This window comes from Rutilus rutilus, assembly GCF_951802725.1.
Source record: "Rutilus rutilus genome assembly, chromosome: 17".
Lineage (NCBI taxonomy): Eukaryota > Metazoa > Chordata > Actinopteri > Cypriniformes > Leuciscidae > Rutilus > Rutilus rutilus.
This window is the reverse complement of record NC_140230.1, coordinates 23044506-23070116: the sequence shown is the minus strand read 5'-3', so window position 1 is coordinate 23070116 and position 25611 is coordinate 23044506. Positions and strand designations below refer to the sequence as shown.

The 25611-nt window shown below is 37.0% G+C and overlaps 3 protein-coding genes across 4 annotated transcripts in view; 1 reads left to right on the top strand and 2 right to left on the bottom strand.

Annotated features, from left to right (window-relative positions):
• hormad1 (HORMA domain containing 1) overlaps positions 1 to 19580 on the top strand; it is a 37233-nt gene extending 17653 nt beyond the window's left edge. The window contains exons 1-15 of one of the 2 annotated variants that reach the window (XM_084384718.1): positions 14860 to 14999; positions 15218 to 15299; positions 15451 to 15595; positions 15680 to 15740; positions 15903 to 15939; positions 16060 to 16080; positions 16221 to 16247; positions 16383 to 16450; positions 16632 to 16783; positions 17968 to 18125; positions 18232 to 18324; positions 18431 to 18482; positions 18594 to 18658; positions 18749 to 18829; positions 19128 to 19580. In XM_084384718.1, the coding sequence (XP_084240844.1) occupies positions 15267 to 15299; positions 15451 to 15595; positions 15680 to 15740; positions 15903 to 15939; positions 16060 to 16080; positions 16221 to 16247; positions 16383 to 16450; positions 16632 to 16783; positions 17968 to 18125; positions 18232 to 18324; positions 18431 to 18482; positions 18594 to 18658; positions 18749 to 18829; positions 19128 to 19208 (1074 nt within the window). In that variant the 5' untranslated portion in view covers positions 14860 to 14999; positions 15218 to 15266 and the 3' untranslated portion in view covers positions 19209 to 19580. Of the gene's footprint in view, positions 1 to 14859; positions 15000 to 15217; positions 15300 to 15450; positions 15596 to 15679; positions 15741 to 15902; positions 15940 to 16059; positions 16081 to 16220; positions 16248 to 16382; positions 16451 to 16631; positions 16784 to 17967; positions 18126 to 18231; positions 18325 to 18430; positions 18483 to 18593; positions 18659 to 18748; positions 18830 to 19127 lie in introns of those variants that run through there. The other variant, XM_084384717.1, reaches the window with a different exon arrangement.
• mcl1b (MCL1 apoptosis regulator, BCL2 family member b) lies at positions 4615 to 6912 on the bottom strand. The gene is made up of 3 exons (XM_084385211.1): positions 6395 to 6912; positions 5927 to 6177; positions 4615 to 5816 (listed from the first exon to the last, which is right to left on the bottom strand). Exons 1-3 carry the CDS (start codon positions 6732 to 6734, stop codon positions 5700 to 5702), a joined length of 708 nt encoding a protein of 235 aa, XP_084241337.1. The 5' UTR covers positions 6735 to 6912; the 3' UTR covers positions 4615 to 5699.
• Positions 7837 to 14097, bottom strand: ensab (endosulfine alpha b). Its single transcript, XM_084384719.1, has 3 exons — positions 13895 to 14097; positions 10780 to 10902; positions 7837 to 10603 (listed from the first exon to the last, which is right to left on the bottom strand). The coding sequence occupies exons 1-3, from the start codon at positions 13949 to 13951 to the stop codon at positions 10430 to 10432; spliced, it is 354 nt and encodes a 117-aa protein (XP_084240845.1). The 5' UTR covers positions 13952 to 14097; the 3' UTR covers positions 7837 to 10429.
• Positions 19581 to 25611: the final 6031 nt, after the last annotated feature.

Sequence of the window (25611 nt, the reverse complement as noted above, 5' to 3'; positions counted from 1 at the left end):
ATCAAATGTTTTCTATTAAGTGCTAGGTATTTTCTGCCTGCTTAATTTAGACCAGGGGTTTTTGAGTTTTTCAATTCCACGAACCAGCTAATATGATCATTCTCATGCGAGGGATCCCATCTTGAAATTTAAAAGGCAATTATATGCCTAGTTAGTAGATGGCGCAAGGTTGATGGGTCCTTAAAGGAGTAGTTTACTTTAAAATGAAAATTACCCCATGATTTACTTACCCTCAAACCATCCTAGGTGTATATGACTTTCTTTTTTCAGACGAATACAATCGGAGTTATATTAATAAACACCCTGACGCTTCCGAGCTTTATAATGGCAGTAGATTGTAAGCAACCATTGCAACCATCAGATTGAAGCTCAAAAAAGTACATCCATCCATTATAAAGGAACTCCACCTGGCTCTGGGGGGGGGTTCATAAAGGCCTTCTGAAGCAAAGCGTTTAAAAAGTTTGTATAAGAAAAATATTCATATTTAAAACGGAAAGTAAAATTCTAGCTTCCGGCCAAACGCAGTTGCGTATAAAGCACAACTTACGCAACTTATGACGTCGGAAGTTGCATAGTGCGTCATGGCGTAGCGTAAATATCAGCAGTACTTCACATTTACTCGCATAAGTTGCGCTTTACACTTAAAGTCGAATTTGTATTTCTGTTTGACCAGCTAGTTATTTTACTTTATAAAGTTTTAAATATGAATATTTTTCTTACACAAACTCATCGTTTTGCTTCAGAAGGCCTCTATTAACCCCCCAGAGCTGTGTGAAGTTTGTTTATTATGGATGGATTCACTTTTTTTGAGCTTCATAATACTGATGGTTGCAATTCACTGCCATCATCAAGCTCGGAAGCGTCATGGTGTTTATTAATATAACTCTGATTGTATTCGTCTGAAAGAATAAAGTCATTTACACCTATAGATGGCTTGAGAGTGAGTTAATCATGGGGTTATTTTAATTTTAAAGTGAACTACTCCTTTAACGCAGCTGATGATATTTACCGCGTTAACTACTTGGCACAAGCTGATTGGTTCATGTCGCATCTGCAGGCCAATGAGCTTGCTGCTCACAACATTAAAATGGCTGGCTAGCATTTCAGAGTTCCTCCAAAACCATCCACCTTTCCCAGCTCCACCTGAATAGATCTGCAATGGGTAATTTATACTGTGTGTATATATATATATATATATATATATATATATATGCGCTATTCGTAGCAGATCTATACCACCAGGACCAAATACATTAAAATTGTCATAACCATTACCATGCTAAAATCTTCCGAGAGTTGTCATGATAGAAATATTTATAAGTATAATTTATACTGTCGAAAAATTTATATTATAAATGTAAATTGTGTTACACTGCGTTTTTCTATTGTACTGTTATTTGCATTATTTAAATCAATTTTATTGTATATATTTTACAAATGTTATTTACTTTAATCAAATGTTTTTATTTATTCATTTATTTATCAATATTATTTTAATTTGAATCAATTTATTTGTTTATCTAGTTAATTAGTTTTTTATTTTAGTTTTTTTGTTTTTTTTTTACACTGCTTTCCTCTAAACTTTTCCATGGACCTCCTAGCATTCTCTGGATCCCTGCTTGAAAACCCATGCTTTAGACAATAATGCATGCTCCTCCTCCTATTGTTCCACATTCACAGAAGTCAATAGACAATAGGCCAACATCAAACAAAGCAGTTTCTAATAATAAATGCAGTCAGGATATCCACATTGTTTGGACACTCAATATTTATTTGTACATTTTTCTTTACATTATTATGCTCCACTGGATTTTTATCCACACCAAGAAGTCTATTATCTAACGCAGCAGTCTAGAATGTTTGATTCTGATTGGCTGATGGGTGTTCTAATGTTTTTCAAATAACAGCAAGGCTAGTAGTTTCACACTTGACCACATTACAGTTCCATATCACGTTGTCAATGTATGTCAGTTATTTTAAAGAACCAACATTGGCTAAGCAAAAATACATCTATCACAAATTAGTGGCTTTTAAGATGTCTGTTTTGTAATACTTAAAAAAAAATAATAATACAATTCCATGACTACCATAGCACAAGACTGTACAGATTAGTACATGTGTTATCACATGGCTTTACCTGTATTCCACAGAGTTTAACAGTCATGAGCCTCCTGGCTCAGGTAACCACAGCAGGTGAACTGGAGGATCAGGTGAGGCCCTGTGTGTGTCATTACCATAGTCCTCATTAGACCCCACGGGTGGCCTGTAACCAGACACGAAGCCAATCTGAGCAAATAAGCATACTCACACAAATATTGTTTAGCTTAGCCAGAAAAACCAACAACAGACTTCCTAAGGACTAAAACATTTTAGGACAAGTGTTTTTGTCAGCAGAATCTTTTTTTTTTACATTACACTGTAAAAAAATTGCTGTAGTTATGCAGCTGATTGCCAGTAACTTACTGTAGATTTAGATTTATGCTATTTACTGGCAACAGTTTGTTCAAAGTTAAATGAACATTAAACATTAACAAGTCTTTGTCTTTACAGAATAAAACTATAAAATAACAATCTAATGCAAAGCATTCTGGGAACCAGAAATCTTCATCAACCTTTTTCTGTTTTTTTTTTTTCCTTCAGATTTTGGTTCCCAGAATGCTTTGCATGAGGCTGTTATTTTAGTTTTATTCTGTAAAGATAAAGACTTGTGTAATGTTTAATGTTCATTTAATTTTGAAAAAATTGTTGCCAGTAAAAAACATCAATTTAAATCTACAGTAAGTTACTGGCAAGTAGCTGCCAGTAATACTGTAATTTCTACAGATTTTTCTAACAGTGTAGTTAAAGAAGTTTTAAGTAGACTAAATTGTTTTACATCCTGCCAGCGGATATCATAGATCTTGAAAAAAAGATGTTATATGTTATGTTGATAAGGAAAAGAGTTATTTGGTCCCCATTGACTTTCATTGTAGACAAAAATTTAAACCGTCTTCATATAATCCTCTTTTGTGTTCCACATTGGAAAGAAAGTCAAACCTGTTTGCAGCAACATGACAGTTAGTAAATTATAGAATTTTCATTTTGGGATGAATTACCCCTTTAAGGCATTTGTTTATTTCTTATCTTGCATAAGTTGTCAAATTTGGGAAGGCTAATGAAACAAACTGTTTTCACAGAAAACTAGTTCTACCCTTCAACACAGGATTGTACCAGGTGTGATACAGAACTGTCTCAAATACATCTCTCCCAGAGCAGGATATATCAGACTTTTGCTGTATCCCTAATTAACCAGCTAGGTTTTTAGGATCACTAAAAACTTCCAGGCAGGTGTGTTACAGCTGAACTCTGCAGAAGGGTGGCCCTCCAGAAGCAGGATTGGATACCTCTGCTGTAGAAATACAAACCAAGCATGTTCTCTGGCATAGACGTCAAAACATCTTCCCTCTCATTGGACCCTCACTGGGGATCCATTGCCTTGCTCGTGTTTCATGACTTTTCCAACTGGCCTTTCCTTATCACGAATTTATGACACACACATGCAAAGATATTAAGATTTCCATTTCGCTATGGAAACATTTCCTGTGCCCTTTTCATAGGCAGTGGAAGTCATTCATTAAGGAAGTGGATATTCCCAAACAAGCCACTAACATCCGATTCCATTCACAAGGATTTGATCCAGAAATGTTTTTGAACGATGTAACCTGCTGAAGTTTTTTGGAACCCCATGTGATTTTAAAACCATCATGGTTATTCAGCATTAAAACATGACTCATGGAGACGGAAGTGTAAAATCAGCAAAGTAAATCACACGGTTCTGCTGTGTGTCATATCGTTAACAAATTACTTCCACATTAAAAAAGCAAGCCAGACTGGCTAAATCCAGCGCCTTCAGGCAAAAAGTACAGCAAACGAGATTAAGAAATCAACTGAGAATCTTCTCTGTATAAGGAAGGATCAGAACATGATGACGAATACGAGTCATGATTTTAACACCTTCTACAGTTAAAAAGCAAAAGGAATTTGTGCTAATGTATGTTTCGAAGAATAATCTCAGCCAGACTATAGCTCAAAAATGTTAATTCTACTTGAGCCAAAACCAGATTAGAGTTAGCTGACGGTCATTCACATTGGCTGAGAGGTTTGGTTACTCGTGATGACAGCCAGAAGGATGGCAAGGGGTTTGTATATTATAATGAAGGATTAATATGCTTGGGTCCACTGAATAGAAAGTGATTCAACAAGGTGACTAAGCAACACAATGAACTCTTTGAAATGAGATACATGTATGAATGGTATTCATCAATGAGTTTCATTGTGCCAATGAGTTTCACTCTGACGAACCTCTTAAAACATTTCCGCAGCACAGTGCAACTTCATACCAACGGCTGAAACGTGAGACTACAGAGGAAATTTAAAGTCTTTGGCAATTTACACAACTCTGCTACAATAAAATGTACAGATGAAAAGTTAGAAAACCTTTGAAGCTAATAATAATGGGCCAGATAAAGCACATATACTTCAGACTTAAGTTGTGACCTTGCCATAAGGGTTTAATAGATTCTTTGTGGTTAAGGTTTCAGTTCAAATCACCTAAGAAGAAAAAAAATACAGGTATCAGCTTTTTGGTTTTAATTTGCAGTTTAGAGAACAGTATATTCACAGAAAAAGGTCAATGACCATAACATGTTCTCAAACTTCTCTAAACATTTCAGTGTAGGTTAACCAGCAGGTAAAGAATACAATTAGCAGCGTTGTGGGTAAACGGTTAGTTCACCCAAAAAGGAAAACACTGACAGCATTTACACCCCTTCAAGTTGTTCCAAACCTATATGAATTTCTTCTGCTGAACACACAAAATAGATATTATGAAGAATGTAGGTAACCAAACAGTTGGGCCCCATTGAGCTCCACTGTAATTTTTTTCCATACTATGTAAATTAATGGGGCCTATCAACTATTATATTGGTTGCTCGTATTCTTCAAAATATCTTCTTTTGCTTTCAGCAAAAGAAAAAAAATGCATACAGGTTTGGAACAACTTGATGGTGAGTAAATGACAGTATTAAACTTTTTGGGTGAACTATCCCTTTAACTGCTGTCATTGCCCTAAATTAGGACTCAAAACAGAACCACGATGAGCTTCTAGATAAAAGCTTTAAAGCTTATTAAATCAGCTATAGCCGGCACCTGACGTCATACGTGCGTATTGTATTGCAAAAGAATATTTCTGAAACAGGAAGTGACACCATGAAATTGTGAAGGTGTTGTACTACAATGACTTATTACACACAACTATATAGCAATTTCAACAAAAGCTTGTGAGCTTTAATATATGCCAACTTCGCAATTCAGCCAAGTTTATAAACATCATGTCTGTACAGAGAACACTGGTTGGAAGTGATCATTTCAAATGTGATATTCACACAGAATATCATCAGTTATTGAAAGTGTTTCCTGCTATTCAGATCTGACAGCTGAAAATTATTTTAAATTTTTACTTTTCATAAAAAAATAGTTTTAGATTTTTTCAAGAGATTTAGTTGGAGCAACTTTTATAAACAGGAAGAGTGAAAACATGAAAAAACAAAAAACAAAAAAAAAAACATGAATTCAAACTGCTTTTGCTTTCTGTCTCTCTCTCAAAAAAATTGTTTTTAGAGTTCTTGTTTCTCAACATCTGTCATAAAGTCCATGTGGATTCACCGTATCAAATAAGCAAGTGCAGCTCCAAATGTAGCCATGCTACCAATGGCCATCAGTGTGTTTCTCATAGCTGCCTCTGTATCCGGGACATGAAAAAAATCCACAAAGCCATCCTAAGGAAAAAAAAAAAAAAAAGTCATACACAAGGTGATTACAGGTTACAAACCAAGAAAAACAAGCACATATGCAGTCCTGTGAAGGGTGGGAAGAAATTAAAACTCACCCATGCTTTGTTTTTGAGCAGCCAGTCCCGCTGTGCTGTGAGAAGATAGGAAGCAATGTCTTCCGCCACCAGACTCACACACTTGCCAAGTCCTCTGTCATTCTGATGCTTGCACACAACTGCCCCAAAAGTCAGCAAGCTTGCAATACGGCCCCAGTTTGTGACGCCATCGCTGAAGATTTCCGTTGCCACAGTCGTGATGAAACTCATGTCTTCCCCATTCTGCTCCAGATTCAGACGAGCAATCATACCTAAGAGAGTCAAATGTTAGAGGCCACTGTGGAATCATAAATGTGAAAATACGTGGCATAAAGTGGAGCAACCTGCCAGGCCAGGTGCGTTTGTAGAGGGTGAGGCTCTTTAACAATATTTAACCTGTTCTTATCAACAACTAAACATTATGAACGAAGCGAAAGGGGAACAGTGGAGCGCTATATGTTCAAATAAAGTGAGAACTTGTGAAATTACCTTTGTAAGCGATTTCGTGCTTTACCATGAGACTTTCAACAACCCGCTTCATCGTTGACAGAACTTGTTTTTTTCCAATTTTAGAATGAGGGAGTCCTGTAAAGTTTTTTAAGAAAATGTCAATAGTTTCTCTTGTTTCCGTTTCAAAGGACGTATAATCTTCCTCGCAATCCGACCCAGGCGAGGACGGCAACGAGCCTTGGAGACCGTTCTCTGTAAACTGGTTCTGAGCTTTCAGCTCTGGCATTACCAGTCGCTTGCCATTAAACCCACTAGAGCTGTTGACGTTAAGAGCTGTTATTCCAATGCATGGCCAAGAAACTTTACTCCCAGGCAACATGTTTGCAACTTCACATCAATGGCTTTAATCCTGTAAATCGGCGATGCATTTAAGAGGAAACGTCGTCTTTCTAAATTTCTATTTAAACCGAAAAGAAAGCTAACCTACATGGTACTTGTGCAAGGCGGAAGCGTAGAACTAGAAATTTCTGCTTCGTTCTTTATAGGCTTGTATCTATGGGGGCGGGACTTACATAGACTGGGTCTTGGCCATAGACTGTAAAAAAATAGGTCTTGGCCAATCACTGACGACACACGTTTTGAACGCAAACTGCGCTTTCGAAACGTCGAGGACAGCGGGTTCTGCACGTAAAATGCGTACCACGTTCGTCCCCCAATCTGTGACATTGAGAATATTTACATTCTCAGGAACGATATTTAAAATAATTTTATGTCATGTCAAAATCATGTTTCACCGTAAGGACTGTGGTAGGATTATTAACGACCATTATGTTAATGAACGACCAGAGATGTTTATGAAAACAAGATGTGTATGTGTGGGTTTTAAAAATGTCATCCTGTTGTTCTTTCTTAGATCCGCAGCGGATACCCAGCACATTTCAAACCAAACTGACGCCCATGGATCCGCCCATTTAAGCTTTTCAAAGAGCGGCGCTCCCCCTAGTGAAATAGTTGTAGAACAGAATTTGTGGAATTTGCTGGAATTTATAACATGCAGCACACCCAAATAAGTATCTAAAAAGTTCTGATCTCTCACGGTTCAGGTTGGATTTTTCAAAGAACTCCATTCTGAATTTTACAAACAAGATTAAAATCGGTACACTGGAAACTAGTAAACACTGAGAATGTTCAGCTCTATACTACATATTTTACAAAAAAACATTTTTAGTCCTTGATTACATCACTTTTGCAGTGTCCTTTATTCACACAGCAAAACAAGAATTGCCGTACTTTTAAAAAGACAATTTGATGATACCTTCACACGACCTCAAAAAAAGAAGAGATGTCTGTATGTGATCATTCATTCGATTTTACTTGCACATACTATAATACATTTTTTTTGTATAGGTCAAATAAAAACAAAGTAAACACGTGGAAGTTTTAAACTTTTCGTTAGGAAAAAAGTACCAATCATTGTTTTTGCTATTAATGTAAAACTTTATTTGAAGTCCAGACAGCTCCAATATTGATTTTAAACATCTATCTTTGCTTCATTATTAGCCATCATTCCGTGTAAATATAATTATAAGGAACCTGATGACTCTGGATACCTCGGGAAATCCATTATCAAACACAAATTAATTCAAGCAAAACATCTGAAATAATAATACATATGGGGATGAAAAATAGAAATAATGAAACACCAAATGCTTCATAGTATGCAAATCATGAATATATTTTGTGTTTATCTATATAGCAAGAGGGCCTTAAATTGTAGGTTTACAATTAATGTTACACGAACATCACATTGCAGTATAGTGTAAGGTTTTCAGTTCAGACCTGTCTGAATTTAATCCATTAAATTACAAGGATTTCTGTAATTACAATGCAAGAATCCTTAACCCCCATATTTACATTTCTCACACTAGTTTGATGATATTCTTGTCATGTTGCATTAAAAAGCAGAGAGCTTCAGACACATGATATTAACAAATAAAAAGATAAAACAAGCTTTGTGAATATTGGAAAGAACATTAAAAAAAATTAAAGACAACCAAAACAGAATGTAAGACAAATTGCACAAATATGACACCAGATGCACAGTTTGACTATTTACAATTTGGCTGCAGCACAAAATAAGATTATCTCCTAGCATTGTGCAATAATGCATTCCTCAAAGGACACATTGTACATCCACACATACAACGGAGTGACAAATACTAAGTGCAAGACCATCATATTTCCCTGATGTATTGCCAACTGCCACCAGCACCTCAACCATATATGGAAAAAAACACATTCAATCCCTTAAATGTAATTCACCATTTAGTGAAATTTACATAGTGATGGTACAGTATTTATATATTTTTTTAATTACCAAGAATAACATGCATTAATATACATGTTTTATTGTTAGCTTCATGTGGCTAAACAAATTTTCTTTTAAATCTTCAGGCCACGTGTAGGCAGGTATGGTTTTAGAAGGGGCAACTTGATTAGACTATGCAAATCCTGACTTAAGACACCTGGACTGTAAAACTGCCTAGATTTCCCTGTAAGGGTATCTATAATCATACTAGGACTCTGTAAAGAGTGCACAAAATCTTATAACCTGGAATAAATGAGCTGTTAAGATCTACTACAAAGTTTCCAATGATTTACAAACTTTGAAGAAAGGTTTATCGATTCATGTCCAATGGAGAAGAACACTTCGCTAAATGATGAGAAGCGGTATCTCTTTAAAGACCACAGATAATACAAAAAAAAATAAAATAAGTCATAGGATATAATATTCAGTCATTTGTATGTTTGATGTTGGTTTGAAACCCAATAATAAGCTGCATGTCAAAGCAATCTATGGGTAGGCCTAATATTTTCCAATTCTTTTATGTGTTTAAACATGTAATTGTGTCCGAGTTTAAGTAGAGCATTTTACTATTTAAATCTGACATATTTTACAAAATTGAACCAAAGGTGCTGCTCCATTCTGCAAATTTCCTTCTACACCTCATTCCTTAAAATATACATAGATATTTAGGACCAAATAGACTCACATTGTTAAGACGGACAAGATGATTGCATCTCAGATGATCAAAAGGGTCATGTGCATCATACTACATACGTGTTGGATATAACAAAATAATCCCATTAATAAACACACTGCTGATAGAGTACATGAAAGCAGAATGACCTCCGATGCCAGTGAGATTTAACACAAATAGCCACTACTTATTATAAACATACCAAAACGTTTGACGCGTAACGTATGCTATGATAAGATCATTTTCTTAAGCCCCTTTCCTTATCATGCCACATACAAAGACCGTTTCTGCTCTTGGCTATTATCAGTGAATTACAACATTCTCTGTTTACACCCAAAAGCTACGATTACAATAATCTAATCAGCCTGATTGGAACCCGCTTGCTCAGATCCTACCACAGAAGGTGAAGGCTGAGAATAGTAAAACAATCCAGTCGTAAGCAGCTGTTATTTGGTTAAACTGAGCCATACTTAGAGAGCGAGAGGTAGAAGAGGTGATGAAGGCTACACACCCTACCAGCCACTCTTTAACACTATTGCTCTAACCACTTGTTCACTGACTTTTCCAAAGAAATTCTCATAAAACATTCATTCTTTTGTCATTGCGAATGATTAGAGGGCTGCCAATGTACATCTGGGGCCAATGGCTGTCAAGTATTATCTATGTAAAACAATGCCTTTTAAAACAATCTTAAATCATTTTCAAATTATTTGACACTTTTAAAAGCATCAAACAGCATTTTATAAAGTCTTCAGGGTTTTGTTCGTAATATGACTGATGTACAAGGTACACAGGTTAAAGTGCATCATGCTCCACTGGGGTCTGGAATACCGAGGGTTTAGTTTTTCCCTACCATATGTGGGACACTGAAGAGGGTAACAGAGCTGGGTTGGTTAGACCTACTGAAGTTAAATGAAAATGACAGTAAAACTCAATACCCAAATGAAACAAAATAAATTGATAACCAGTCCTGATGGGGCTGGGGAGGTTTTGGAAGTTTGCTTAGAGGGTTTATCAAAACCTCCGGGTGATGTTAGCCAGCCAGTTTACTTGTAACCAATGAGGACTTTCTCTGCGGAAGGTCTTGTGGGGTTGGAATGTGATCCCCGGTGACGATGTTCTTGTCTGGACCGGCTGCGGCAGGCAACTGTTTGTTCTTCATCTTTGCCTTTGCCATGTTGTAATCTCCTGAGTCAAAATACTTTTGCTGGAGACAGACAGTTTGGATGACATTTTAGAAGTTACATTAAGGGTACATAAAGGGTATTGTTTGTTTTGGCTATGTTGCAAGCACCTGGAACTGTATGAATGTGCCTTTTAAAATGTGTTTTATTCAGTTGTACAATTGAAGTAAAAAAGAAATGTTAAAATCTTTAAACATACTCCTTTCTGCAGTCTCTTCATCAGAAAGTCAGATCCACCTGGCTTTTGACCCAAACTGGGATACTTCGCTTTCAATTTGGCCTCCTCTTTCCGCACTGGGTTTGAGTTTGTGTCCTGAGATTCCTGAAAAACATTTATTGCCATCTGTAGTTATTAGACATCAGTTTAGTTTGGTTTTCATAGTAAAAAAATATTATATGTACAGTACACAACCATTCAATAAGGTCAGTAAGATTTTTTTGAAATAAGTCTCTTATGCTCAACAGGGCTGCATTTATTTAATCAAAAATACAGTAGACAGTATTATAGTGAAATATAATTGCAATTTAAAATAACTGTTTTCTATTTTAATACATTTAAAAATTTAGTATATTCCTGTGATGGATGGCAAAGCTGAATTTTCCAGTCTTCAGTGTCACATGAAATTATTCTAATATGCTGATTTGGTGCTCAAGAAACTATTGGTGCTATTCTAAATCTTGGGTTAGTTCACCCAAAAATTCTGTCAGTAGTTACTCACCCTCATGTTTTTCCAACCCCGTAAGACTTTCGTTCATCTTCGGAACACAAATTAAGATATTTTTGATGAAATCTGAGAGCTGGCTCACTCCTTCATAGGCTTCTATGTAATTTCATCTGCCAGCCCAGAAAAGTTAGTAAAGACATCGTTAAAATAGTCCAAGTGACTACAGTGGCTCAACCTTAAGTTTATCAAGCGACGAGAATACTTTTTGTGCGCAAAAAAACAACAAAAATAACGACTTTATTCAACTATTAATTTTCTTCTATGTGGGCCTCTGAGTGTTACACTACGTGAACTCACTCAGAGGCCCACACAGAATAAAATTAATAGTTGAATAAAGCCGTTATTTTGGGGGGTTTTTACACACAAAAAGTATTCTCGTCACTTGATAAACTTAAGGTTGAGCCACTGTAGTCACTTGGACTATTTTAACGATGTCTTTACTAACTTTTGCTGGATGGCAGATATCGATTACATAGAAGCCTATGGAGGAGTGAGCCAGCTCTCAGATTTCATCAAAAATATCTTAATTTGTGTTCCGAAGATGAACGAAAGTCTTTCGGGGTTGGAACAACATGAGGGTGAGTAACTACTGACAGAATTTTCCTTTTTGGGTGAACTAACCCTTTAAACACTGGAGGTGGAAGACGGAACAAACTAATAATCAACACTCAAAACTCAAAGTAATAAATTTCATTCTCAAAATATAATAACAAAACAATAAAAACAAAACCCCTTTCATCATATCATTCTTCCTGTAATTCCCAAAAGGTGTGGTCCTTTAAACACATTTCAGGGCAAGGTACAACAAGACTGTTTAGTTTGGCATTAAATTATCAGGTGTGTTTATAACAACTGTCTGACTTCGCTATTAGATAGGGAAATTACATTTTGGTTTCAATTTGAATACAAGCTAAAATAAACAAACACTTGGAAACTGAAACAATACAACATCCGAGTCAAGGCGAATTTGTAAACATCTTCACGTTTTTGTTTTGTTTTGGTTTGGTTTAAAAGGGGTTTGTTTTGAACAGTTAAACAGCTAAATCTGTCTTCAGGTCTTGCAATTGTATAGTACAGCAAAACATACCAAGATATTGTAGGTTACAAAAAGATAAATATTTAAGAAACAACATATTTTTCCCTCTTATTTGTGTGCTTGCATTTTGAATCATCCTCTGCTTCGCCCTAAGTTGAGGAATCATGTGGTGGTGTGTTTAGACTGAGGCTTGGATAATTGTAAAGAACAAAACACATAATGATATAAACTGCAGTATGCGCATTTTAGTATGCTTCCATTATGAATGCATGACTTGAGATTAAGACCATTTTGCAAATAACTAGACAGTGAGTCAATAGGGGCAACTCTTGCATATAACGCTGGCTAAAAGATACATTTGCATTCAACTGTAGCAAAAGGCAGATTGTAGAAAAACAGGTTTGTAAATCCTCAGGACTAAGTTATGTTCTACATGCTACACCCTTTGAGTCTCTGTGAGTCACAAATAATTCATAAAACAGCATTTTAAAACACAAAGGCAGAATCCTGTATACGTTTATTCCACTATACAAGTATAAAACATGTTGTTTTTCATCAAAGGGGTTTAAAATTTAGTTTACCATGATGATATTCTTTTTACCTCCACTGAAAGCGACAAGTCTTACAAGCTAGACTTTTTTTCTTTAAGACTGTTCATAACTTTGAGTCAGTTACTTAAAAATATAGATTGGTCTAATCTGATACAGAAAAGTAAGCCTGGTTGCCCCTTGGCTAACTGCTAGTTGGTCATTCTAGGTCTTAAGACATAGCCTTAACATAACGGCTGTTTATGCAACAGGCCCCTGGAGAAGAAACAGACTCTTCTGATTAGGTCCAGTATATGCTGATTCACTAGGATCTATAACAAGTAATTTATGAGCTGCTATATTCAGCACCACCTAGGAAAAGTGCAAACAAGGCTGTTAAGTTCCCACAGTAAAAACTACTCTTAAAATCTGCATGCACTTGGGACTCGTGATCATATCCTGAATCTCATTTTATTATGGATACATGCAGTACATGCCATTTTAGCACAACAACACTATCAATAAACGTCAACAAAAATGTTTTTGTGTGTGTAAATTGAACAATAACAAAGAAATTAAAATATCAGAATCTGTTTTTTCTACAACTGCTTTCATAGTATGGCTTGACAATTTAGCGGGAAACATATGAAAATGGGCGCCCCAGTTATTTTTGTTCATACAACCCAACTGACACCATCAGGTTAGAGTAGGTGTGACAAAACTGAAAAGCGACAGAATGTACCAATCAAACGCTGTTATTTTCGTGACGTCTGAGCTCACTATCCAATCAAAAGGAGGCTCATGCTTGCGAAATGCTCGACTATCACCTTTTTCAACTCATGCAGGTGACAGCTAAGCAATCAAATAACAAAGAATCAGAGAAATATCTGTTGAAGGTGTCAGTGAGCAATAAGCAGTCATTTATATAATACAGAATTAAGGCATAATGGCATTATAGTAGATGAAATTGTATGAGACTGCAACGAATGCCTCGTCTAATCTCGTCTGCCCCAATCTAATCCCCACCTGATTCTCGTCCATCTGCTCCGATTGCGTCTCCGTGTCCTGGTTATCTGATGACATGTCTGTTCGGCGTTTGCTACTTAATCAACGTGTTGAAATGTAAATTTTGCTGTCTATTCGTGCCCGATCCGATCCACCCACGGTGTTCTGTATCAAAATGGCGTTCGCTGCAGCGACGTCACTTTGGGGGACGGTCACGCAGCGATAAAAGCCAATAGGAATCCGGTTTGATGTTTGAGTGACCGGAGAACCAGCCAATAGATTTCCAATAGTCATATCAAAATAAATAAGTGACCAATGGTAAGCTACAATGCCTTTGCGAGCTCATGCAATAATAAAGATTATATAGGGCTATTGAAACTGTTAATTTATATTAAAATCTACAGGGATTTTAATACAAATTCCCAATAGGTTTTCAATGTGGAAAATGCCTGCGACTATATTGTTATCTAGGAGAGACCTTATAATTCAAATGTTTGAAATAGTAATTTTAAGGCCTATAGGCTTAAGTAGACTCCATACAATTCTTCAAAAATGCATTTTATTAGATTTCCAGTTACCAATCAAGCTACAGTGCCTTTGAATCTGCTATCCCCTACACTAAATGTATTGTAGTCTTTTCCCTGCACAACTGCACTGAGGTAAGAATAACATTTAATACTTAAAAAAATGTGCTGATTATCAATATACTGTATTTTTGTTAATGTATTGTCACCAGTTCAAAATTAGAAAATCAAAAACTTTACACTTTAAATAAAATAAAACTTCATAAAGGTATGAGAAGAGCTATTTTTTTTAAAGTTACATAAAGTCATAGTACGCGTTGCTGTTTTTCAAATGAAGAAATAATGCTTTATTGCTATAATTATTTGCATAATTTAATATTTCTGTATAAATACTTAGCATTTGATTCATTGTTTATAAGGTACTTGGACAGGAATTAATAAGAGAGTTCACATTTTGGTGTTATCCTAGATTCCTAGTACTTCTAATGTTTCGACAACTTTCTTCTTTTATTTTCATGACGTTGGAGTTTATGGCGGGAGATGGCGCGCGTTTGCGCGAGAGTGATTGACACCACAGTTGTACTTGTAGAACGTCGGTTGAGGTAAAACAGGCCTGCGTAAATGCTATTATCCGTTTTTTTGGATATTTCTTCTTTTTTACAATTTAACTGTCCGACAAAGCCATCTTTATTACCAACTTTATTTGGCAAGATAATTATATTCTTTTCACGGTTATGTATTTTTGAGTAACAGAAAATTTGCTGCAATGTTCCAAAGTCATCAAGCCAGTAACTGAAGCAATCGCACCTTATATTTGCAGATGCTTATTTTTGGCTTTTGACTGGTGATCTGTTACAATCATCATCATCATGGCATGTGAACAGAAACTGCGACCTGTTCAGGTAACGTTAATGTACACGTTATTTGTTTTCTCTAAACCAGCACAATACCACCAACTTTTTAAAACGAATTTAACATTACCTTGTCTAGGCTTTTGCTAGCATGTCCATAAGTTGTAAATATAACAGTATCTTGCTTACTGAATGTTTCCAGACCGGTCAGATGCTGCCAGATGTGGTTTCCACCGAACAGCAGTCGCTGGTGCTTGTGAAAAAACTTCTAGCCATTGCTGTCTCAAGCATCACTTACCTCAGGGGTCTTTTCCCAGAAAAGGCATATGGACGCAAATATGTTGGAGGTAAAAGTGGAGCAGGTAACAGATCCTTCATGATTTCATTACTATAACATACATTTTGTGTTTTTTCTCCTTTCTTTTTCACAGAGCTGAAAGTCCTGATACTGCGAGAGCATAGCTGCCCTGGTGCTCAGCAGATTGTTCAGTGGTAAGTGGACAGTTGACACACTCATGTTTTCACATTCCCTTCATGAAAAAATGTATTAAAACATTAAAAATTAAACTACATATACATACATTTGTAAGTGTAATATGTTTAGAGAACATCTGGTCAAAACTACATGACTACATCTCACCTCCAACTATTCAGGTTGCAGGGGTGCTTTGATGCACTTCAAAGAAGATACGTAAGTCTGTGCTTTTACACACTTCTGCAGTTTTCCTTTACATTTCTAAACCAGTTATATGACTGATCCTCAACACTGTTAGTAACCTTTGACCTTTTTGCATCTGTGTTGCTTTATCAGCTGCGCATGGTTCTTCTATCAGTGAGTATTAACTAATTGATTTGAAAACTAACAGTAATCAATTTAAGACTATATGTTGCATGCAGAAGTATACTAGTTTATATGATATAGCTTATAATAATATATAATAAAATAAAAATGTGACTATTTTTTACTTGTAGATTTACTGTGATCCAGACAATCCACAGGTGATCAGACGTTCTCTCTTTTTTTGATTGAATGCCATACAATGTTACTTAATTTTGTTTTTAATGTAATGCTCATTAAATAATTTCATATTTCAGACTTTGAATGTGCATTTTTACGTCTTGCTTTTTTTGCAGAAAGTGACTGAGTGTTACCAGTTTAAAGTCAGATACACAGAGAAAGGACCTCAGATGGACTTTGAGAGGTGGCATATCTTTTTGAGCAGTTAACAAAACTAGATGATGGATTACAACCCCAAAATACTAAATAGTACAGCCCAAAATACATTACTTGCATAGCCTGTCCTAATATCATTTTTCAAGCAGTATTATTTACTACCACATGTTAATGTTTCCTCTTGTGAAAATGAATATCTGTGTTTTCAGCAAAAGCGGACCGAGCCTGACTAAAATGGCCTGTGACAACACCCAGAAATCCAGTATGCTGCTGGTGCGTAAACTTTACATGCTGATGCAAAATCTCGGCCCACTGCCTGATGACGTCTGCCTCAACATGAAACTCTTCTACTATGATGAGGGTAAGTCTACGCTTGCTATCTGCTACAGACTGTACCATCCTCATGCATTGTTTGTCTTTTATTTCCCGCCGGCCAATGTTGGCCAGTGATGACCTTCGATCATATCCTTGAAGCATTTCTTAATTTCTAATTTATCTTTTTGTTTCATTATTTAACATTTTTGTAGTGATGTAGATATGTAGACATAGATCATGATTTTTCATGGCCGATTCCAATTTCTCATTTTTATTTTTTTTACAAGCAAATTGCCCAATGCCCAAAATTTCACCTTTTTTTCTTTGTTTAAGCAATTTTTTTTGTTGTTTATTTGCTCTATAACAGACACACTGGCCTTAAACAAAAAAATATCTGTAGCCATTTGAAATTAAAGTCAACTACTGCATTTTAATCACAGTCCAAACAAAGATGCTACACACATGTAGCATGAGCAATAGTTTTTTATTTGAATTAGATTTTTAGATAATTAGATGCTTGAAGTAGATCATTTCAAGATTCAAAGCAAAAATAGAATGGTCTGACTTCAGATTTGTGATATTATGCTACATAAGACACACTTGCACAAAACAAAAACAGCAGGCTGAGTGGCTGACTGAACGAAAATGCAAATTGTCTCTCTGACAGTTGGAGGCGCTTACGGAACAGCAGCAGTTTCTTTAGGTACCGCTGAACACAAAGCAACGCTACGCTTATGAACACTTTTTTTTATACGCAGGTAATAGGGAAATAAAATGCCATCCAAACTTTTCTGAAGACAGCTCCCTTCAGAGATACATTCATATAATCCCCCACCCCACCCCAATTGAGTATTTCTATATATCATTTCGAGCATCACGAACATTTAGCTTGCTGTGTGCGTCTGTGTGCTCTTCTTTGCGTCCGTCCTTGGTGTGTTCCATCTCTGGCCTGTTTACAGACTTCATAATATTTCCACACAAATGACATTTTAGGAAATTATTGCAATGCAGTTTTTTGTGTGCAAGTCCAGAATAGAGATGGGCCAATGTAGAGAAAATAAGTTCTTTTTTTTTTTTTTTTTAAATTTACATTTGAATATAATATATTTGAATATAATGCAAAATTTACTTTTAACCCACAGTCGAGTTTGATTTTTGACTTTTCTTAGTAAATGGTTTGGGCACCTCTAGTATTGGTGTTTTATTATTCAACGTGTATTTGGGTTTCAGTGACTCCCCAGGAGTATCAGCCACCTGGCTTTAAGGAGGATGACAACGGGACACTGATATTTGAGAGGGAACCAGTCAATCTGACCATGGGAGAGGTGGTCACACCTTTTCATAGCCTCAGAATGAACGTCACCACTGAGCGGAAGAGACTTGATCCGGTGAGATAAAGAAGCTAGGCGCCTACTGATGTGCCTGGCAGAAAATATAATATCAGTGCTGTAAAGATGTGATCAATACTATACATGTGTTTATGTGCGTGAACAGCCTGATGAAGATGATATGGAAGTATGCGTGAGTACGAAATGGTCTTTGAAAATGTTTGAGGAAGGGACGATGTCTGAAACTTCAGTTCAGCAGGTGGGGTCCTTTCAATAATTATCAGATATTTCCTCAGTTGCTTTTCTACACTTTTCTTTACAAAGTGTGAGTATTCGTCTCAAATGATGGACTTATTTGCTCACAGGAGTTTATGACAAAGGAGAATGTCATCACTGATGCTGGCATTGAAATCTCAGGTGAACGTTACACTCTGTGTTTGCCAGTTTAAAGACATTGTTATGAACCTAATCAAGGTAATCACCACTAACTCCCAGCAACCATTACTCATGGTCTGTCACCATTTACAGAAACTCAGGAGAACTCACAACAGCCTCACAGAAACAGCAAGGAGGATCTTACAACAAATGCAAAGGTAGCGCTACACAATTCCCCATCACAGTCTGCTCTAGTGGCCTGTGTGTATGAGAGGAAGTTGTGTTTAATTATGCAATGTTTATTTTAGATGGACAATGTGGTAAAGAAAACTGCTGATCTTAAGGTGGACGGCAGGAAGACCAGAAGTGGACGCATCTTTGAGCCTCAGGTGGGAAATACAATGTCCATGGCCCGTGTTTGTGTTGTCATGTTTGTTGGACTTTCATCACATTTACCAGTATAATCACTGGAACTTTGTGTGTATTTTTTATTAGTCGTTGAATTTAAATGCAAAGTTTAGCTTCATGCAACATTTCTCATTCTGACGGCTCTATCACGCAATCAGAGTTAGGAAAAATTGTTAAGTAAACAGATGAGTTTATCACTTTAAAACAGGTTATTCAAGTGTTCATGTTCTGATGAACTGTAGTGTACCACAACTAAATGCACTTCCTGTATCTCTGCAGATCTCTCAGTTACAGTTCCCGCTAAGCCAAGATCCCCAGCCATGTGCCCCGAAGAGGCGCAAAGTCAGTGTACCCAAGTAACACTTTCACTAGGACACACAATATTTCCAGTACGATCACACAGCAACATACTGAACCATGATGTATGCTGTTTAATGTATTTTGGTTTGATTAATTCAGTAGCAGAAAAGCTTTGTAAAACAAGTGTTATGGTTCAGTTGCATACGATAACATGATGAGTTCTAAATTGTGTATTTTGTTATATATGTTAATATTCTTTGAGATACATTTGAATAGTCGTAATTTGCTTTCAGTGCCAGGAAATTTTAGTAGCATTGTTTGATTTTAGTCACTAGATGGCATAGTTAAGTCCACTAGATGGCAGCATGCACATTGTATCAAAACAATGACGCCAATAAAAACATGCCGTTTTTTGTTGTGAAGCAGACAGTTTTACGGATGTTCGAGTGATATAATTTGATTAATAATGCACTTTAGGATATATGTCTAGAGGGGTACAGACATGTGAGCTAGATTTGGCTTCGTTTCCTGATGCTGATCTGTACAGGCAAGCAACACATTTTCATTTTCAGTCTGTGATATTTACTACAAGGTTACTTTGACTTGCAGAACCAAAGTGACATACTAAAATAATCTATACATGCAGACACTGAAAATTATTTTTGCGCTGTTGTGACAATTTGTAAATTACATACAAAAAGTATGAACTCGGAAAATTATTAGCAGCATACGTAGGACACTGCTAACAAAAATATGTTCTAAGAATGTTTTGCTAACGTTCACATTAAGTTAACGTTATTTCCAAATGTTCTCTGAACGTTCATAACGTCCAGTTTTTTTAATGTTTTTTCAAAAGGATTTTTCTTGGTTGTGCGAACATTAAGGAAACGTTCTAGTTTACAAACATTATAGGAATATAAAAACATTCCATAATTGATGTAGAGATAATGGTTTTGTGCTAATGTTTTGAAAACATTATTAAAGACCAGATAACTTTGAATGCACATTCTGTTAACGTTACTGGAAGAACGTTTATTCATAACTTTGAGAGAACCTTGCCAGAATGTTAGCCAGAGTTCTAAGACTGTTCCCTGTTAGATGATGGTGCAGAATAGTGTATTTTTGTACATGCAAAATCAATCTAAATCAACTATAACATATAATTTAAAAAAAAATCTTTTATCACACCTGCTTGAAAAAACACACAACGACTGCCTCTCAATTTGGTCGCAGCTCATATAGCAAAGTTTTTATTTGCAAACATATTCTGGATATCTCCATGGTAACAATAATATATAAGCAGTAGTCCCTGTTTACAACAGTGTTCGCTTTATCTAGTTCCAGAATATTTGTTGGCTCATTGCCTGAGTGGACTAAGAATTTGGCTAGAGACAAAAGTGTCTCGAACTCCAATTCCAGATCCGCAGTTTCAGGCTTGGCTGTGAAACACAGTGTTAGGGACTTGATTTATCACTGAACAGAGACAGCAGAAGCCCCTTCGCCCTTTTGCTTTCACACTAGAGCTTTCGGTTTTTGACATCAGAGTTTGGTCTGTTTAGCATCTCCTCTTCCTGTTTGCTCTAACATTGGTGATGCGAACATAACGCAGTTTGGACCTAAAATGTACAATGTAAAAAGAGACCTGTGGGGGAAGGGGGAGGGTAGGGGAAGTCATTCTGGAGTTTGGACCAAGCAATCGAACCAAGTTAGCTGCTGTCAGGCTGTGTATCTATGTGTGGGGGGTGATATCTCCCCTCAGGGCTTCTGGTAGGGGGGGTCTTTGGACATTTAGCAGGGGACTGTGATCCCCTGACCTTGCCAGAAGGGTAGAATTTTTTTTTGCTGCTGATTAGCAATTCTTCAGCTTAGCAGCTTGGCTAAACTTTTAGTGCAATTTAATTTTTTTAAAGGATGCCAACAAAACCGTTTAAACAAGCTCACATTTTAATACAAATACAGAAGATAGTTCGGTATGATTCAAATTAATATATACAGAAAATAGTCGGACATCTTAATAGTCATAGTTGTGTGTTTGTTTTTGCTTTTCCATTGTTCGTATCTGAAAGAGTATAATTCAAATATCAAGGCAATTTTTGCAGTGCAATCATGCATATATATATATATATATGATCCGACAGTCTGATGAGAGAAATCACATATGGATGCAAATTGCAACTTTATCGCTGACCAAACATAGCAATAGTTGAATCTTTCAGAGTGGCTTCCACTTCTACCATATTGATTAGTATCCAAAACATGTGATAAAATGCATCTAGACCAAGCTGAATTCATGCTTGGCATCTCTCAACATGACAGAGTGTTTTACACGCGTGTCCCTTCTGAAATAGCAGTGCCGTACACTTGACCTTGGGCTGGATGTATGTGCCTGTGAGCTGTGGACCATCACTCCTGTCAGTGGAGTGCGTGTCTGACCTTGGGCTGTAGTTACAGACTTGGCACTGACTAATTTCAGCGCTGGACTTCATATCGACACTGCAATCGCTAATATGTTGGATGATAAATAACTATTGACTGAAGTGAATGGAGCTCCTGGACAGGACGGAGTGGCTCGCTAACGTGGACTTCGAATTGAATACAGGAGCTGCCCACCCATAGATTCAGGACCAGTGCTATCTGTCTTACATTAGACTAGAAGCAGTATTTGAAAATACAAAACTGATTTTGGGTCAGTAATAATTCACTTCTTTTTTTCTTTTCTTTTTGGCAGGTGAAATGTTAAATATCAGAGATTTCATCTAGTGTAGCTGTTCAGGTAATCAGTCAATGACTCGTGTTAAAAAAAAACACTTATTTATTTTTAATAATAGTTTATATATAGATAATATAATAATAACGATTTGATAATTTATTAAAAATAATAATAATAAATTGTTACAAAAATGAAAATTCTCATGTTGTTCCAAACCTGTATGACTTTGTTTTAAAACACCATTGGACTCCATTGACATTTATTATTCCACAGAAGAAAGAAAGTCATACCGATTTGGAACGACATGAAGGGGAGAATTATATTTTATTATATTTTTAAATTGAAAATTGTATTTCTTTCAATTTTAAACATGACACACTAAGTGGTTATGTAATTTGGCCTGAGGTAAAACTTTGGAACCTAAATTTACACTGTACCCAAATGTGATAAACATCAGCTATGATTAATTCAGCAATGCATCTGTGTGCTTTGAGAAATAAAGCAAACCCAATGAGAAGCCACTCTTTAAACAAAATGTAGGCGAGCAAAATCTCATATCGTGGAGCCAAGAATTCAAGAGAAAAAAAAATTCACGGCACCGCGTCTGACAAATCTCAAGAATCCCGAATCACGTATCAAGACACAGCTCGTATTAGGATGCAGTGTGCGCGTCTGCTCCATAAAGTTTTGAAGTGTGCTGCCAAGTTCACTGCAGGCTCTTACTCTCACAACATATGCAGAGCGCCTGGAGGCAGAGAAAACTTTCCCTCCATCACTCCTCTCTCCCACATGCCCGGCCCCACCGCGCCTGACTTCTGCCCCGGTAGCCGCTGTGCCTCTCCGAGTGGATGGGTTTTCATCTCGCAGGGATGCGAGGGCAGCCACTCTGCTCCCCCTCACACTCCTTCCCCGTGGAACACAGATTTACATTTGTACTGCTGCACAGTTCTCAGTACTGCAGGCGAACAGCCAAATCCATGCAGCACTGATAGAAACACAGAAACAGCTCGAGCGACTTCAGTCAGGTCTCTAGAGATCGAGGACTCCTCGGCCTGGGATGACGGAAGTGTATATGTTAAAAAGAAAGAAAGAAAAGAAAAATCTTTTTGCATTATCAGTAAACAGTGTTCTTAGGAAACATATGGAGTGAGTCAATACACTAAAATGTTTGCTTTAACACACATAGAACTGTACTGATGGTTTGACGTTTAAATGTTCAGGAATTAGTACTATAAAACTAATATATTTTGACTCAAAATGTCATACCGCTAATAATTCTTCTTAAACTCACACTAGGGTGTTACTGGGGAGGACAGATGGAAAAAGAAAGATGTAACCGACATCTCAATCATTTGAGTAATTTTTCTGAGCAGTGGCCATAAGCAAGGAAAGGGCCTTTGTCCTAGAACGCCTTTCATTTCCAGCACTGCAGGAATTGTGATGGCCGTGCCTCGGGGCAACAGAGGCACCTTAAGGAGCCCCACCTTTAAATCCAGTGCCGGTGGCTCCAACCGTGACCTCTAGCTGCAGGGATCCCTCAGGCCAGATTTAAACGAGCTCCCGCAGGTCCTCCTCCGTGCCTCGCTCTCCTTCACAAGCTCTTACTGAACCGGAGCAGTATGGACTTCCAGGCCAGTCTGATTTGTATAACAGTCAAAGCAATGGCTGGACTAAACGGCCTTACATTAGGTAAATGCCGTGCGACTGTTCGCATATGCAGAGAGAGGGAGATGTGCGGAAAAATCAGATGTGACATTTTCCGTGCTGGGGAAAGCGAATTCTGTGTGGGCCGCACGCAGTGCAGCTTATGGCAATTCTGGAGTGCCGTGCAATGATTGTGAATAACACAGGCAAAGTGTCATGATGGCTCTCTGTTGTTTTTTTAAAAGCGTGCCTTTCGAACCTTTTTCTTTGCACTTGCTGTCAGCTGTCTTTTTACCATTGCATCTGGCTTCTTCCTTTAATTTTCCTTCCCTCTCACTATCATTACCATTATGGAGGCCATGAGAGACGCAAGGCAAAAGAGGCATACAATATCAGGTATTGATCCACACCCATCACCACACAGAGGGAAAAAAACGTGGGTTCAGGGGCTGCACAATTCAGACTGGACAGTGCGATCGATAGGATGCTCTATCAGCCATTGCCATGGCAACTAACAAGAGCAAGGACAGAGCCCCAGCGTTTATTTACACCTGTCTCCTACTCCCTGCCACCTCGTAGTGCCATCTAAAAAGGGGAAACATTTGATGTATTTTACATGTGTTTTTGTCAATGCAATTTGCATATGCTTCCCCTAAAAAACATATAGGATTTTGAAGTTGTGCTCAATATCTTTGTCTCATTGGCCACTATTTCTCCTTGATCTTTGCACGGGACTTTACTTTGCGTTGACCCCAATTTGTAGGTCAAGTAAACATGTTCAATGCTGCAGTCGTTGACTTGATGAGGTCATAAAAGAGAGCCAAAGAAGAACAGGCTAAGGCTTTTTTTTTTTTTCAATGGGCGCATGAGTGAGCAAAACGCTGCAACAAAGAGCAGATCAGCAGACAACTTAACACAAGAATCCTCTTAGACGTAATCTATGTGAATATGGGTCACGTTCAAGGAGTCAAATAGCTTAACTACGGTAGTCATAACATAGAACATCTAGTTTTTATGATGACTTGAAATAACATGCACAGGAAGATAGTATAATCTGCCTACACTTTCATTAAAAATAAAGATTCCAAAAGGGGGGTTTTCACAGCAACACCTTAGAAGAACAAACTTGAGTCAATCCGTTTTTCTTAGTGTAAAGAACATTTGAATAATCCACAGGACCATTTTCCTCTAGAAAGATCTTTTTGTCCATTTGAAAGGTTCCAAGGATATTCAAAGTTCTTCATAGAACCATCAATTCCAATAAAGAAACTTTATTTTTAAAAGGCATTGGAAGAAATCTACATCTTTAAAAATAGTTAAAATAGTTGGGGTATGCATCCGTGTTTTTGACCAATTCCAATAAGCTGATAAACATTTTAATTTTATGACTAATAACTGATAAAGGGCAGTGTTAAAAATAAACTCTCACAGACTAAAATCGTTTTAAATGCTACAAGTGAATTTAGGCATCTAAACATTATAATGTATATTAAAAAGAAAGAATACATTTTGACAGTGTTATTACATTTTGGTGTTTTTAAAGGCTAACTTTAAGGGAGGGCGCAATTACATATCTAATATCAATGACACAGATAAATAAATGCTAATATTAACCAATAACTGATATATTATATCCTTAGATAAATATAGTCTGAGATACAGTGGACTCAAAGGGTTCCATTTACTTGGATTGTGTGATAGAAGGGAACCTTTCGCCTCTGCTGTGTGTGTATTTAAGTGTGTAAGCATTACTGAGGCCATTTTGAACTCCCTATTGCAGTGCTAGGAATTGAGGTGAGTCCCATAACCTCACACACATGCACAGTTCTGACCGTCAACGCTCTCCCTACCCCCTTCAATCAATGGTAGTTTCATGTGGCCTCTCAGCCCTGCAGTGACGTGTGTGTGCATGTGTGTGTGTGTGTGTGTGTGTGTGTGTGAGTGACCTATTGATTTATTGACTGTCTGGCTCAGCCCGGTCCATGGTACTGGACAGCCTGGAGCTTTGGATCATTGGACCTGAGGTTGCTAGGGTACTTTAGCCAAAGTAACCGCAATACTAAGTTTGCCATCAGGTGATAGATCTAGTCACAGTGCTTACAAGAAAAT